Here is a 14,860-nt window from a genome sequence, read left to right as displayed (position 1 = left end):
AAATACCAGAGGAGGGAGGTATAGTACCGTGCTATTTACACAGAAGATACTAGAGTATCTTTTAATAAAAATCTTCCCTATGGTCAAAGTTACCATGGTGTTTCTACCTCAGTTATTAGATGTGCGCTGCGTATATTACCATCTATTTACACATAAATTATCTGGTATCTTTTCACATTTTTCTTCCCCAATGGTTAAAGTTACCACGATGTTTGTATCTAAATTATCAGGTATATGGCGTGGATGTTATCGTGCTATTTACAGAAATTACCGGGGGTCGGGGTTCAACAAATTTCTTCTCAATGATCAAAGTTACCATGATGCTTTCACCAAAGTTATCACACCTTCAATGCTTATGACCATGCTAGTTACACATAATGTACCGCGTGGTATACAAAAGTTATCATGTTGGTGGTGCGTCATTTATCGTGGTGGTTACCACGGGAAAAGTTTATGTGCCAGGTTTGATAGGTGAAACAAAAGTTTTTTAGTGCTAAAATATTAAAGGAAAAACATGTCAAAAACAGTATTTTCCTTAGCTTATTCAACAATGAGTGTCATAGGCGAGGATGGATGCGCCACGCGGTGGCCACTTACATATTTCGATCATTTATTTATCTATGTATGCCTATCTATGAGTATCGAGTCGGAGTCGAATGTGTATCAAGTTAGAGTAGAAGGAGAAGATGAGATAGCGCGCGTGCAATTTTTTGCAGCGGCCGCTGGAGCCAGCACTCCGCGGCGCGCTAAAACTGGCTATTCTGGTGCTGTAAACTAGTATTTTTTAGCGCGCCGAGATGCTCTAAAACAGGAGCAACGCCATGAATAGATCGAATCATACAGGTGGTGTAAGGGACTCCCTCGGCTTGTTCTCCAAGATAGACATTTGCAATGTTGTTTAGACGGTTTTCAGACGTTAATTAAAAGAAATGCAGCTTTGTAGTGAAGCAACCGATCTGGTCAAACAATGAAGTGGAAAATAGGAATTCCTACTCATAAATCCAGCTTAGTAGTGAAGCAACCGATCAGCTGGTCAAACATTGAAGTGGAAAATAAGAAGTCCTACACATGGTCATGTACAGTCCACGTTTGTGCACCACACACAAACTTACATACACACAGCTAGCTAGCTCCTCTTCAACACGAACACATAGCACAACTAGATTACTAGAGTTTAGACCTTAGATCACACGCACACACAAGTAGTAGAGTACTACAAGATGGCTGGAGGCGGAGAAGAAAAGGTGAAGCTGCTGGGAACATGGGCGAGCCCGTTCGTCCTGCGAGCGCAGCTCGCGCTCAGCTTCAAGGGTGTGAGCTTCGAGAACGTCGACGAGGACCTCAGCAGCAAGAGCGACCTCCTCCTGCGCTCCAACCCCGTGCACAAGGCGGTGCCAGTGCTCATCCACAACGGCAGGCCCGTCTGCGAGTCGCTGGTCATCGTGCAGTACGTCAACGAGGCCTTCGACGGGTCGCCCCTCCTCCCCGCCGACCCCCACGAACGCGCCGTCGCCCGCTTCTGGGCAGCTTTCATCGGAGACAAGGTGCTTACTGGATGTACGATGCACTGTTGTCTAATTACGTTATGGATGATGAAATTCAGTCATGTCGGAGATGTTAATATATTTATGTCGGCGTATCGTGCAGCTAGTGGCACCATGGCATAAGGTGTTCACGGCTAAGATCGAGGAGGAGAAGGCCGAGTGGATGGAGCAGACGCTGGCGGCGGTGGATGTCCTGGAGGGGGGCCTCAAGGAATGCTCCAGGGGCGGGAGCTTCTTCGGCGGCGACAACGTCGGGTACGTTGACGTCGTGCTGGGCGGGGCCGTGCCGTGGGTCTACGGGACGGAGGCGCTCTCCGGTACGAGGCTCTTCGATGCCGGTAGGGTCCCGCTCCTGGCGGCGTGGTTGGAGCGCTTCGGCGCGCTGGACACAGTCAAGGCCGTCATGGCAGACATCCCGACGAGACTGGTCGAGCTCGCCAAGAAGAAGCAGGCCGAGGCCGCGGCCGCAGCTACGGCTGGAGATTGCTAAAGCCCATGACGCAGCAGCGTCACTGCCATTGGGTTGTTAACATCTGAAGGAAGAACTACGATACTTGTTCAAAAATAATTGGATGATTGTTTGTTGTAGAATAAATAATACAATATTTTTGTACTGTAATTCACTCTTTATGTTGGTAATTTCTTCAGTCTTGACTCTATTCAATTTCAGTTAATATAGGATTATTTCTACTTAGTTTTTTTTTTTTGAAATGACAGAATTTTTGCATTTATTAAAAAGAAAGAAGTTGATCGTGTCAAAGTAATTAAGCGTAGGCAATAGCAGAGCCGGTTGTAGTTATATCGGCGTCAACCCTGTATGCACACAGTTCAGCGTAGGCATAGGACCCTGCAACTGCAGCCTGCAGTCTAGTCAACATCAGTCTGTATTTATGCACGTGAAGAGCACAATAGTGCATGCTACCAGTTGAAGAGCACAATAGTGCATGCTACCAGTACTCATGTGTTTCTGAAGACCTACATTTAACCATAAATTTAATCAACAAAATCGACTATGGTGCGAGTAGTAATTAATACACCTACAGCATGGACCGGTGACCTGGGTTACCTCCTCATGGAATCTATTTTACACAATTACTAGTAAACGCAGAGGGATTCGAGTTGACACATGGGGAGGAGGTAACCCGGGCGATGTGTCAACTTGAATCCCTCCATGTTTACTAATTTTGTAAAACTAATATCATGGGAGCACTTAAGTATCACATGATATTCTCCTGACAAGTCATGAGGGATCAGTTTATTTTTTTGAAATGACAGAATTTCTGCATCCATTAAGAAGAAAGGAGTTGATCGGTTAATTAAGACCTTAAGAAAAAGCAAGCGAAAACCAAAGTGTATGCTTAATTATGAAAAACCGGGTGAAAAACATCACAACAGCTGAGCAGCAACCGCAGGATACCCAGGCACACCATTTTAAAGATGGCCTTGCCGAAACAGCACGCGAACGTCACCGTCATCGCTCCTTTTCTAGATGGCATCATCGTCATCCCTAAACTACTCCAACTTCGCCGGAGTACGAGGCTCTTCGATACCGGTAGGCCCCCGCTCCTGGCGGCGTGGTTGAAGCGCTTCGGCGCACTGGACGCGACCGAGGCTGTCATGGGGGATGTCCCGACAAGGTTGGTCGAGCTCGCCAACATGAAGCAGGCGGAGGCCGCGGCCGCAGCTGCGGCTGGAGATTGCTAAGCCCGTGACGCAAGAGCGTCACTGCCATTGGGTTGTTAACACCCGAAGGAAGAACTGCGATACTTGTTCAAAAATAGTTGGATGATTGTTTGTTGCAGAATAAATAATACAATATATATGTACTGTAATTCACTCTTTATGTTGGTAATTTCTTTGACTCTATCCTATTTCAGTCAATATAGGACTATTTCTATTTAGTATTTTTTTTAAATGACAGAATTTCTAGGTTCATTAAGAAGAAAGGAGTTGATCGTGTCAATGTAATTAACGTAGGCAATAACAGAGCCCAACTGTAGTTAGGTCCTCCATCATGTAGGTCAAAAACGGTGCCAAATGCACCTTTTGTTCATTTGACATCGATGCCCTCCATTGCACAGTCGGTGCCATCATAAAAAATATCCAGCCGGCGCCAAATGCAAAATGTAGTAAAAAATTAGCTCATGGCCCACTGCAGGGAGCAAACCAGGCTGAAGAAACTCATGTGAATAGGGCATCTGGCTCCCACTTTTTAACAAGTTACCAACACAACATTGTGAGACCAGTGCCAAATTAAATCATCTCGGCATCGTTGCCCAGCCGGTTATCCTTGAAGGCCTCTTTTGGTTTGTAGGAATTTTATAGGAATCCCATAGGATAGGATTTGTATAGGTAAATTTCTTTTAGAGCCCTTTGGTTTATAAGAGTAGAATCCTATTCCTATGAAGGAATTCTTCCTATCCTTCATATTTCATTGAAAAAAAATAAACATTAGCCTCTTAATGAAAAAAAATTCTATGGCACGAATCAAAGGGCATCTTCTTTTGTATTGCTATTCATAGAATTTTAGAGACATGTCGTCTCATTTTCTATGCCTTTTCTATTCATACGACTTTTCGGCATCGACTACATAGTGGAAGGCCTTATATCGGCGTCAACCCTAGGCATAGGCCCATGCAACTGCAGCCTGCATAGTCTAGTCCACATCAGTCTAGGACGTGTTTGATTGCCTGCATATATATGGCCCAGCCTGGCCCGCGCGGGAAGAACTTGACCCGTTTTGTTGCCTGCGTTTACTGTGTGGCCTGCGTCGCACAAAACTTAAAGCACGCCCAGATTAGGCCAAGGAGAAACGCCCAAATGGGCAGTAGCTCGCGAGCCTGGCTCGGGCGAGGCAGGGGAGGACGACGCGCTTCTCTCCTCATGCGAGCAGGAAGATGGCGCGAGCTCGCCCGCGTCGCCGAAAAATCAACGGGAGGATTTCGGCTCACCTCCCGCCGAGTCCAGCCCTATTTAGCCCCCTCCCTCACCGCCCAACTCCCTCCACCATTCTCCCTCCGTTCGAGCTTTCCCGCCGACGCGCATCGGCACCGACGAGCAGGTAAGCGGCGCATCTTCATCGGCCGGCGGTCCACGGCGTCTGCGCTCCTACACCGGCCGACATTGATCTTCCACGACCGCCCCCCTCATCCTCGAGCTGCAGTCATGGTCTCTGTGAGTTCAACCCCCCTTTCTCTCTGTTCCTTCTAGCTAGATCTGAGCTGCAGCTAGGGTTTGATCTAGATGCATGGTTGATTAGTGGTTTGATCTGTGAACTGATATGGTTGATTGCTATGGCACGGTTACAATTAGTGGTAGGGGCTAGATGTTCAAGCATGTGGTAGGCTATATTAGTAGTAGAGTTTGAAGTTGAACCTTGTGCTTGTGTTGATTCGTGCTTAGATCTGTGATTTGTAGCTACTGGTGGGTCCATTTGTAGCATGTTGTTTGTTGTAGATGTATGTTCGTTCTCATAGATTGTCCGGTATGCTTAGTATGATGGCGATGAACCATATGTGCTTAGTATGATAGCGATGAAGCATGTGCTTTCTATGATAGTGATGAACCATGTACATGTATGCTCCTGCTTTCACGAATTGTCTGGTATGTTGTGTGTTATGCTTATTGTCAATGCGTGCTACGATTGTAGGACATGACCACGTAGATGCAAGATCTTAGTCAGGCCCTTGTCCTGCCCGACAGTCAGTTTGCTCCACCGTTTGTCGAAGACTCGCAACCTATGTCTGAGATGGCGCCTGATTCAGAGGTGTTCGCGTCTGATTCCCTCTATGTGCTGGAATTTTATCTATTTTGGGCCTAGCCCAATAGCAGTTTCAGAAATTCCTATAAATCCTAGAGGCCCACGCAGCCCATTCATGCAAGGCAAGAGGTGGAACTAAAGTTTAGTCCCACATTGCTAGTTTGGAGGGAGTTGGACCTCTTTATAAGTGAGGTTCTTTCCTCAGATGTATGAGCATGAGAACAAGAGGGACATCCACGCGCGCTCCTCCTCTGTCGCCCGCCTCGCCACGCCACGCCACGCCACGCCTCGTCACGATGCGCCACGGGTTGCGGGTTGCGGGAATGAGTCGATGTCTAAATTTTTGCCACACACGACGGGTATACGAATGGTCACACGGGAGCTGAAACGTTTTGCTGTAGTGGAGCTTGAATATGAACGGTGCACCTCTTCACGTGCTGCCTGTTCGTTTCGTCTCCCTCCGTTGCTTCACCTCCCGCGGCAGCCTGTTCGCGTCCTTCTCATGTGCCTATATAAGAGAGGTCGCTCCCTCTCCAGAGAGACACACAAGAACTCCTTCTTCCTCTCGCCACCGGCTCCTGAGCACTGCACTGCTGCTACGATCTTCCCCATCCCAGCTTGCGGCGTGCACCGCAGGTCGGGACAGTAGGCCTCCAAAACTGCACCCTTTTGAGTCCTGTACGGGAGAAGGGTGATAAGGTTTTTGGGGAGCGCTCTGCGCGACTACTGACTTCTTCGTCACGGACGCCCGGGACTCCGACGACTACTTCCCCGACGACGACCACTTCCCCGACATCGACAACTTCCTCGACGACATGGAGGACACCGACCCCAAGTCCAGTGTCTCTGCTCCGGCTTCTGCCCAGTACGTGTTCTTGTTTTTCCTGTTAGAGATCCTACCACAGTTCCTTGTTTTACTGTTTGCCCTACAAATGTTAGGATCTACCTCATATATTCATCTTGATCTACTGTCTGCTCGAGAGATGATCGGTTCTAGCTCATATATGCAGATATTATTTACCTTCACTTTCTCAAATTGCATGACTTGTTTTATCACTGCTATACTAGTCATGTTTTATCTACTACTTCTGTTAATAAAATCATTCGGTAAATTGCTCATATTTCCAACATTCCAAAAACCTTATTATAGGCAATTTACCTCGAATGGTTTTGCTGCTTCCATGAGACCTCTTATGTTTGAGGGTATCCACTATAAGAGGTGGCACGTGAGAGCAGTCTTATGGTTTCAAACCATGAGTTGCTATGACGCCACTCTCGGTAGACCTGAACGAGAACTTGATGCTCAACAGGCACAAGCTTTTCAGAAAATGGATACTTTGTTTAAGACTGCTCTCTTGAGTGTTCTTGGCGAGAACATAGTTGATGCTTATGCGTCAATTGATAATGGAAAAGAAATGTGGGATGCACTCGAGGCCAAGTTTGGGGTCTCGGGTGCTGGCACTGAGCTATACATCCTGGAGCAATTCTATGACTACAGGATGACTGAAGAGCGCTCCGTGGTTGAGCGAGCTCATGAGATATGGTCATTTGCTAGAGAACTTGAGCACTTCAATTGTATCCTACCGGACAAGTTTTTTGCCGGGGGTATCATCACTAAGCTTCCTCCTTCGTGGAGGAACTTTGCTACCTTACTGAAGCATAAGAGACAGGAGTTTTCCGTCCTGGATCTCATTGGTACTCTTGATGTGGAAGAAAAGGCGAGAGCAAAGGACACACATGCTCGAGGTATTGAGGGAGGATCTAGTGCCAATCTGGTACAGAAGAAAAACTTCCAGTCCCATAAGTTCAAGAACAATGGCAAGCTTGATGGTAAAGCAAAGTTTGATGGGAAGAACAAGGCTGTACAACACACAAACTTCAAGAAGAAGAGTGACAAGAAGAAAGGTGCTTGTCATGTGTGTGGAGATCCTGATCATTGGGCTCCTAGTTGTCCTAATCGCTATGACAAGTGTCATCCTGGGAAAGGCGGCAAGACCGCTAATGTTGTCATCGGAGACATTGACATGAAGGATGCTGGGTATGGTATATTTCCCACTATTCTTTCAGTATGTCATTCTCGTGATTGGTTGATTGACACGGGTGCTAATGTGCATGTATGCAGTGATATTTCCATCTTTTCGTCTTACCAGACCGCAGGGACTTCAACCGTGCTGATGGGCAACGGTTCAAGTGCTTCTGTTCGTGGTGTTGGCACAGTCGATCTGAAGTTTACTTCGGGGAAGATCGTGCGGTCGAAGAACGTGCATTATGTCCCCTCCGTCAATAAAAATCTTGTTAGCGGATCTCTTCTGTGTAGAGATGGATACAAGCTTGTCTTTGAGTCAAATAAATTTGTAATATCCAAGTATGAAACCTTTGTTGGTAAAGGCTATGAGTCAGGAGGCTTGTTTCGTTTATCTTTATCAGACGTTTGCAATAAAGTTGTTAATCATATTTGCAACAATAGTGAATCAAATGTGTGGCATTCACGTCTCTGTCATGTTAACTTTGGTTGCATGTCGTGACTAGCGAAGTTAAACTTAATCCCTAGTTTCACCACTGTCAAGGGATCTAAGTGTCAAGTGTGTGTGCAAGCTAAGCAACCTCGTAAGTCTTAGGTGACTGCGGAGAAGAGAAATCTTGCACCACTAGAACTTATACATTCAGATCTATGTGAAATGAATGGTGTTTTGACAAAAGGTGGAAAGAAATATTTCATGACGTTAATTGACGACTCCACTAGATACTGCCGTGTGTATCTTCTGAAATCTAAGGATGAGGCTTTGAACCTTTTCAAGATCTATAAAGCTAAAGTGGAAAACCAACTTGATCGAAAAATCAAGAGGCTTAGGTCCGACCGTGGTGGAGAGTATTTTTCCAATGAATTTAATGCTTTTTTTGCGGAACATGGTATAATCCATGAGAGAACGCCTCTGTTGGGAACGTTGCAGAAAATTAAAATTTTTCCTACGGTTTCACCAAGATCCATCTATGAGTTCATCTAAGCAACGAGTCATGGGAGAGAGATTGCATCTACATACCACTTTTTAGATCGCGTGCGGAAGCGTTCAAGAGAACTGTGATGATGGAGTCGTACTCGCCGTGATTCAAATCACCGATGACCAAGTGCTGAACGGACAGCACCTCCGCGTTCAACACACGGAAGGAGCGGATGACGTCTCCTCCTTCTTGATCCAGCAAGGGGGAAGGAGATGTTGAGGAAGAAGGCTCCAGCAGCAGCACGACGGCGTGATGATGGTGGAGAGGCAGTACTCCGACAGGGCTTCGCGAAGCACTCAACGGAGGAGGAGAGGTGTTGGGGAGGGGACGGGCTGTGCCTTGGATCAGGTGTTCAGCCCTCCCCTCGCCCCTCTATTTATAGGGGAAGGGGGAAGGGGGCCAGCCCCCTCTAGATGAGATCTAGAGGGGGGCGGCGGCCAGGGAGGGGGCTTGCCCCCCAAGCAAAGGGGGCGCCCCCACTAGGGTTCCCCCCCCCCCAACCCTAGGCGCATGGGCCCAAGGGGGGGGCCAGCCCTCCAGGGGCTGGTTCCCTGCCCCTTGCGGCCTATGAGGCCCTCCGAGAGGGGTGGCCCCTCCCGGTGGAACCCTGGAACCCCTCCGGTGGCCCCGGTACAATACCGATATGCCCTCGACACTTTCCGGTGTCCGTATGACAACTTCCCATATATAAATCTTCACCTCCGGACCATTCCGGAACTCCTCGTAACGTCCGGGATCTCATCCGGGACTCCGAACAACATTCGCTAATCACATACAAGTCTTCCTAATAACCCTAGCGTCACCGAACCTTAAGTGTGTAGACCCTATGGGTTCGGGAGACATGCAGACATGACTGAGATGGCTCTCCGGTCAATAACCAACAGCGGGATGTAGATACCCATGTTGGCTCCCACATGCTCCTCGATGATCTCATTGGATGAACCACGATGTCGAGGATTCAATCAACCTTGTATACAATTCCCTTTGTCAATCGGTACATTACATGCCCGAGACTCGATCGTCGGTATCCCAATACCTCGTTCAATCTCGTTACCGGCAAGTCACTTTACTCGTACCATAATGCATGATCCCGTGACCAAACACTTGGTCACTTTGAGCTCATTATGATGATGCATTATCGAGTGGGCCCAGAGATACCTCTCCGTCATACGGAGTGACAAATTCCAGTCTCGATCTGTGTCAACCCAACAGACACTTTCGGAGATACCTGTAGTGCACCTTTATAGTCACCCAGTTACGTTGTGACGTTTGGTACACCCAAAGAACTCCTACGGTATCCGGGAGTTACACGATCTCATGGTCTAAGGAAGAGATACTTAACATTGGAAAAGCTCTAGCAAAACAAACTACACGATCTTGTGCTATGCTTAGGATTGGGTCTTGTCCATCACGTCATTCTCCTAATGATGTGATCCCGTTGTCAACGACATCTAATGTCCATAGTCAGGAAACCATGACTATATGTTGACCAACGAGCTAGTCAACTAGAGGCTTACTAGGAACGTATTGTGGTCTATGTATTCACACGTGTATTACGATTTCCGGATAATACAATTATAGCATGAATAAAAGACAATTATCATGAACAAGGAAATATAATAATAATCCTTTTATTATTGCCTCTAGGGAATATTTCCAACAGTCTCCCACTTGCACTAGAGTCAATAATCTAGTTACATTGTGATGAATCGAACACCCATAGAGTTCTGGTGTTGATCATGTTTTGCTCGCGGAAGAGGTTTAGTCAACGGATCTGCGACATTCAGATCCGTGTGTACTTTGCAAATATCTATGTCTCCATCTTGAACATTTTCATGGATGGAGTTGAAACGACGCTTGATGTGCCTGGTCTTCTTGTGAAACCTGGGCTCCTTGGCAAGGGCAATAGCTCCAGTGTTGTCACAGAAGAGTTTGATCGGCCCCGATGCATTGGGTATGACTCCTAGGTCGGTGATGAACTCCTTCACCCAAATTGCTTCATGCGCTGCCTCCGAGGCTGCCATGTACTCTGCTTCCCATGTAGATCCCGCCACGACGCTCTGCTTGCAGCTGCACCAGCTTACTGCCCCACCATTCAACATATATACGTATCTGGTTTGTGACTTAGAGTCATCCAGATCTGTGTCGAACCTAGCATCGATGTAACACTTTACGACGAGCTCTTCATCACCTCCATAAACGAGAAACATGTCCTTTGTCCTTTTCAGGTACTTCAGGATATTCTTGACCGTTGTCCAGTGTTCCTTGCCGGGATTACTTTGGTACTTTCCTACCAATCTTACGGCAAGGTTTACATCAGGTATGGTACACAGCATGGCATACATAATAGATCCTATGGCTGAGGCATAGGGGATGACACTCATCTCTTCTTTATCTTTTGCCGTGGTCGGGCATTGAGCCGAGCTCAATCTCACACCTTCCAATACAGGCAAGAACCCTTTCTTGGACTGGTCCATTTTGAACTTCTTCAAAATCTTATCAAGGTATGTGCTTTGTGAAAGACCTATGAGGCGTCTCGATCTATCCCTATAGATCTTGATGCCTAATATGTGAGCAGCTTCTCCAAGGTCCTTCATTGAAAAACACTTATTCAACTAGGCCTTAATGCTATCCAAGAATTCTATATCATTTCCCATGAAAAGTATGTCATCTACATATAATATGAGAAATGCTACAGAGCTCCCACTCACTTTCTTGTAAACGCAGGCTTCTCCATAAGTTTGCATAAACCCAAACGCTTTGATCATCTCATAAAAGCGAATGTTCCAACTCTGAGATGCTTGCACCAGCCCATAAATGGATCGCTGGAGCTTGCATACTTTGTTAGCATTCTTAGGATCGACCAAACCTTCCGGCTGCATCATATACAGCTCTTCCTTAAGATAACCGTTAAGGAATGCCCTTTTGACGTCCATCTGCCATATCTCATAATCATAGTATGCGGCAATTGCTAACATGATTCGGACGGACTTAAGCTTCGCTACGGGAGAGAAAGTCTCATCATAGTCAATCCCTTGAACTTGCCGATAAGCCTTAGCGACGAGCTTTATAGATGGTGACATTACCATCTGCGTCCGTCTTCTTCTTAAAGATCCATTTGTTTTCTCTCGCTCGCCGATCATCGGGCAAGTCAGTCAAAGTCCATACTTTGTTTTCATACATGGATTCTATCTTGGATTGCATGGCTTCTAGCCATTTGTTGGAATCTGGGCCCGCCATCGCTTCTTCATAGTTCGAAGGTTCACCGTTGTCTAACAACATGATTTCCAGGACAGGGTTGCCATACCACTCTGGTGTGGAACGTGTCCTCGTGGACCTACGAAGTTCAGTAGCAACTTGATCCGAAGTACCTTGATCATCATCATTAATTTCCTCTCCTATCGGTGTAGGCACCACAGGAACATTTTCCTGAGCTGCACTACTTTCCGGTTCAAGAGGTAGTACTTCATCGAGTTCTACTTTCCTCCCACTTACTCCTTTTGAGAGAAACTCTTTTTCCAGAAAGGATCCGTTCTTGGCAACAAAGATCTTGCCTTCGGATCTAAGGTAGAAGGTATACCCAATGGTTTCCTTAGGGTATCCTATGAAGATGCATTTTTCCGACTTGGGTTCGAGCTTTTCAGGTTGAAGTTTCTTGACATAAGCATCGCATCCCCAAACTTTTAGAAATGACAGCTTAGGTTTCTTCCCAAACCATAATTCATACGGTGTCATCTTAACGGATTTAGACGGTGCCCTATTTAAAGTGAATGTAGCTGTCTCTAGTGCGTATCCCCAAAATGATAGCGGTAAATCGGTAAGAGACATCGTAGATCGCACCATATCCAATAGAGTGCGATTATGATGTTCGGACACACCGTTACGCTGAGGTGTTCCTGGCAGCGTGAGTTGTGAAACGATTCCACATTTTCTTAAGTGTGTACCAAATTCGTGACTTAAATATTCTCCTCCACGATCCGATCATAAGAATTTTATCTTTCGGTCATGTTGATTCTCTACTTCATTCTGAAACTCCTTGAATTTTTCAAAGGTCTCAGACTTGTGTTTCATCAAGTAGACATAACCATATCTACTCAAGTCATCAGTGAGAGTGAGAACATAACGATATCCTCCGCGAGCCTCAACGCTCATTGGACCACACACATCAGTATGTATGATTTCCAACAAGTTGGTTGCTCGCTCCATTGTTCCGGAGAACGGAGTCTTGGTCATTTTGCCCATGAGGCATGGTTCGCATGTGTCAAATGATTCATAATCGAGAGACTCTAAAAGTCCATCAGCATGGAGCTTCTTCATGCACTTGACACCAATGTGACCAAGGCGGCAGTGCCACAAGTATGTGGGACTATCGTTATCAACTTTACATCTTTTGGTATTCACACTATGAATATGTGTAACATTACGTTCGAGATTCATTAAGAATAAACCATTGACCATCGGGGCATGACCATAAAACATATTTCTCATATAAATAGAACAACCATTATTCTCGGATTTAAATGAGTAGCCATCTCGCATCAAACGAGATCCAGATACAATGTTCATGCTCAAACTTGGCACTAAATAACAATTATTGAGGTTTAAAACTAATCCCGTAGGTAAATGTAGAGGTAGCGTGCCGACGGCGATCACATCGACCTTGGAACCATTCCCGACGCGCATCGTCACCTCGTCCTTCGCCAGTCTCCGCTTATTCCGCAGCTCCTGCTGTGAGTTACAAATATGAGCAACGGCACCGGTATCAAATACCCAGGAGTTACTACGAGTACTGGTAAGGTACACATCAATTACATGTATATCACATATACCTTTAGTGTTGCCGGCCTTCTTGTCCGCTAAGTATTTGGGGCAGTTCCGCTTCCAGTGACCCTTCCCTTTGCAATAAAAGCACTCAGTCTCAGGCTTGGGTCCATTCTTTGACTTCTTCCCGGCAACTGGCTTACCGGGCGCGGCAACATCTTTGCCGTCCTTCTTGAAGTTCTTCTTACCCTTGCCCTTCTTGAACTTAGTGGTCTTATTGACCATCAACACTTGATGTTCTTTCTTGATTTCAACCTCTGCTGACTTCAGCATTGAAAATACTTCAGGAATGGTCTTCACCATCCCCTGCATATTGTATTTCAGCACAAAGCTCTTGTAGCTTGGTGGGAGCGACTAAAGGATTCTGTCAATGACCTCCTCGTCTGGGAGGTTGATCTCCAGCTGGGACAGGCGGTTGTGCAACCCAGACATCTTGAGTATGTGCTCACTGTCAGAACTGTTTTCCTCCATCTTACAACTATAGAACTTGTCGGAGACTTCATATCTCTCGACCCGGGCATGAGCTTGATAAACCATTTTCAGCTCCTCGAACATCTCATATGCTCCGTGTCGCTCAAAACGCTTTTGGAGCCCCGGTTCTAAGCTGTAAAGCATGCCGCACTGAACGAGGGAGTAATCATCGGCACGTGATTGCCAAGTGTTCATAACGTCTTGGTTCTCTGGGATGGGTGCTTCACCTAGCGGTGCATCTAGGACATAATCTTTCTTGGCTGCTATGAGGATGATCCTCAGGTTCCGGACCCAGTCCGAATAGTTGTTGCCATCATCTTTCAGCTTGGTTTTCTCTAGGAACGCGTTGAAGTTCATGTTGACATGAGCGTTCGCCATTTGATCTACAAGACATATTTTGCAAAGGTTTTACACTAAGTTCATGATAATTAAGTTCATCTAATCAAATTATTTAATGAACTCCCACTCAGATTTGACATCCCTCTAGTCATCTAAGTGTTACACGATCCGAGTCGACTAGGCCGTGTCCAATCATCACGTGAGACGGACTAGTCATCATCGGTGAACATCTCCATGTTGATCGTATCTACCATACGACTCATGTTCGACCTTTCAGTCTCTTGTGTTCCGAGGCCATGTCTGTACATGCTAGGCTCGTCAAGTTAACCCTAAGTATTTCTGCATGTGTAAAACTGTCTTACACCCGTTGTATGTGAACGTAAGGATCTATCACACCCGATCATCACGTGGTGCTTCGAAACGACGAACTTTAGCAACAGCGCACAGTTAGGGGGAACACTTTATTGAAATTATTATAAGGGATCATCTTATTTACTACCATTGTTCTAAGTAAACAAGATGCATAAACATAATAAACATCACATGCAATTATATAAAGTAGTGACATGATATGGCCAATATCATATAGCTCCTTCGATCTCCATCTTCGGGGCTCCATGATCATCTTCGTCACCGGCATGACACCATGATCTCCATCATCATGATCTCCATCATCGTGTCTTGATGAAGTTGTCACGCCAACGACTACTTCTACTTCTATGGCTAATGCGTTTAGCAATAAAGTAAAGTAATTTACATGGCGTTCTTCAATGACACGCGGGTCATACAAAAATAATGACAACTCCTATGGCTCCTGCCGGTTGTCATACTCATCGACATGCAAGTCGTGATTCCTATTACATGAACATGATCTCATACATCACAATATATCATTCATCATTCATCACAACTTCTGGCCATATCA

The 14,860-nt window shown here is 46.0% G+C and overlaps 1 protein-coding gene across 1 annotated transcript; it reads left to right on the top strand.

Moving 5' to 3' along the window:
* The first annotated feature begins 1,051 nt into the window (after positions 1-1,051).
* Positions 1,052-2,213, top strand: LOC119339288 (probable glutathione S-transferase GSTU6). Its single transcript, XM_037611405.1, has 2 exons — positions 1,052-1,544; positions 1,648-2,213. The coding sequence occupies exons 1-2, from the start codon at positions 1,221-1,223 to the stop codon at positions 2,032-2,034; spliced, it is 711 nt and encodes a 236-aa protein (XP_037467302.1). The 5' UTR covers positions 1,052-1,220; the 3' UTR covers positions 2,035-2,213.
* Positions 2,214-14,860: the final 12,647 nt, after the last annotated feature.

Source organism: Triticum dicoccoides, chromosome 7B, assembly GCF_002162155.2.
Source record: "Triticum dicoccoides isolate Atlit2015 ecotype Zavitan chromosome 7B, WEW_v2.0, whole genome shotgun sequence".
Classification (NCBI taxonomy): Eukaryota; Viridiplantae; Streptophyta; class Magnoliopsida; order Poales; family Poaceae; genus Triticum; species Triticum dicoccoides.
This window is presented reverse-complemented; position numbering and strand designations above follow the sequence as displayed.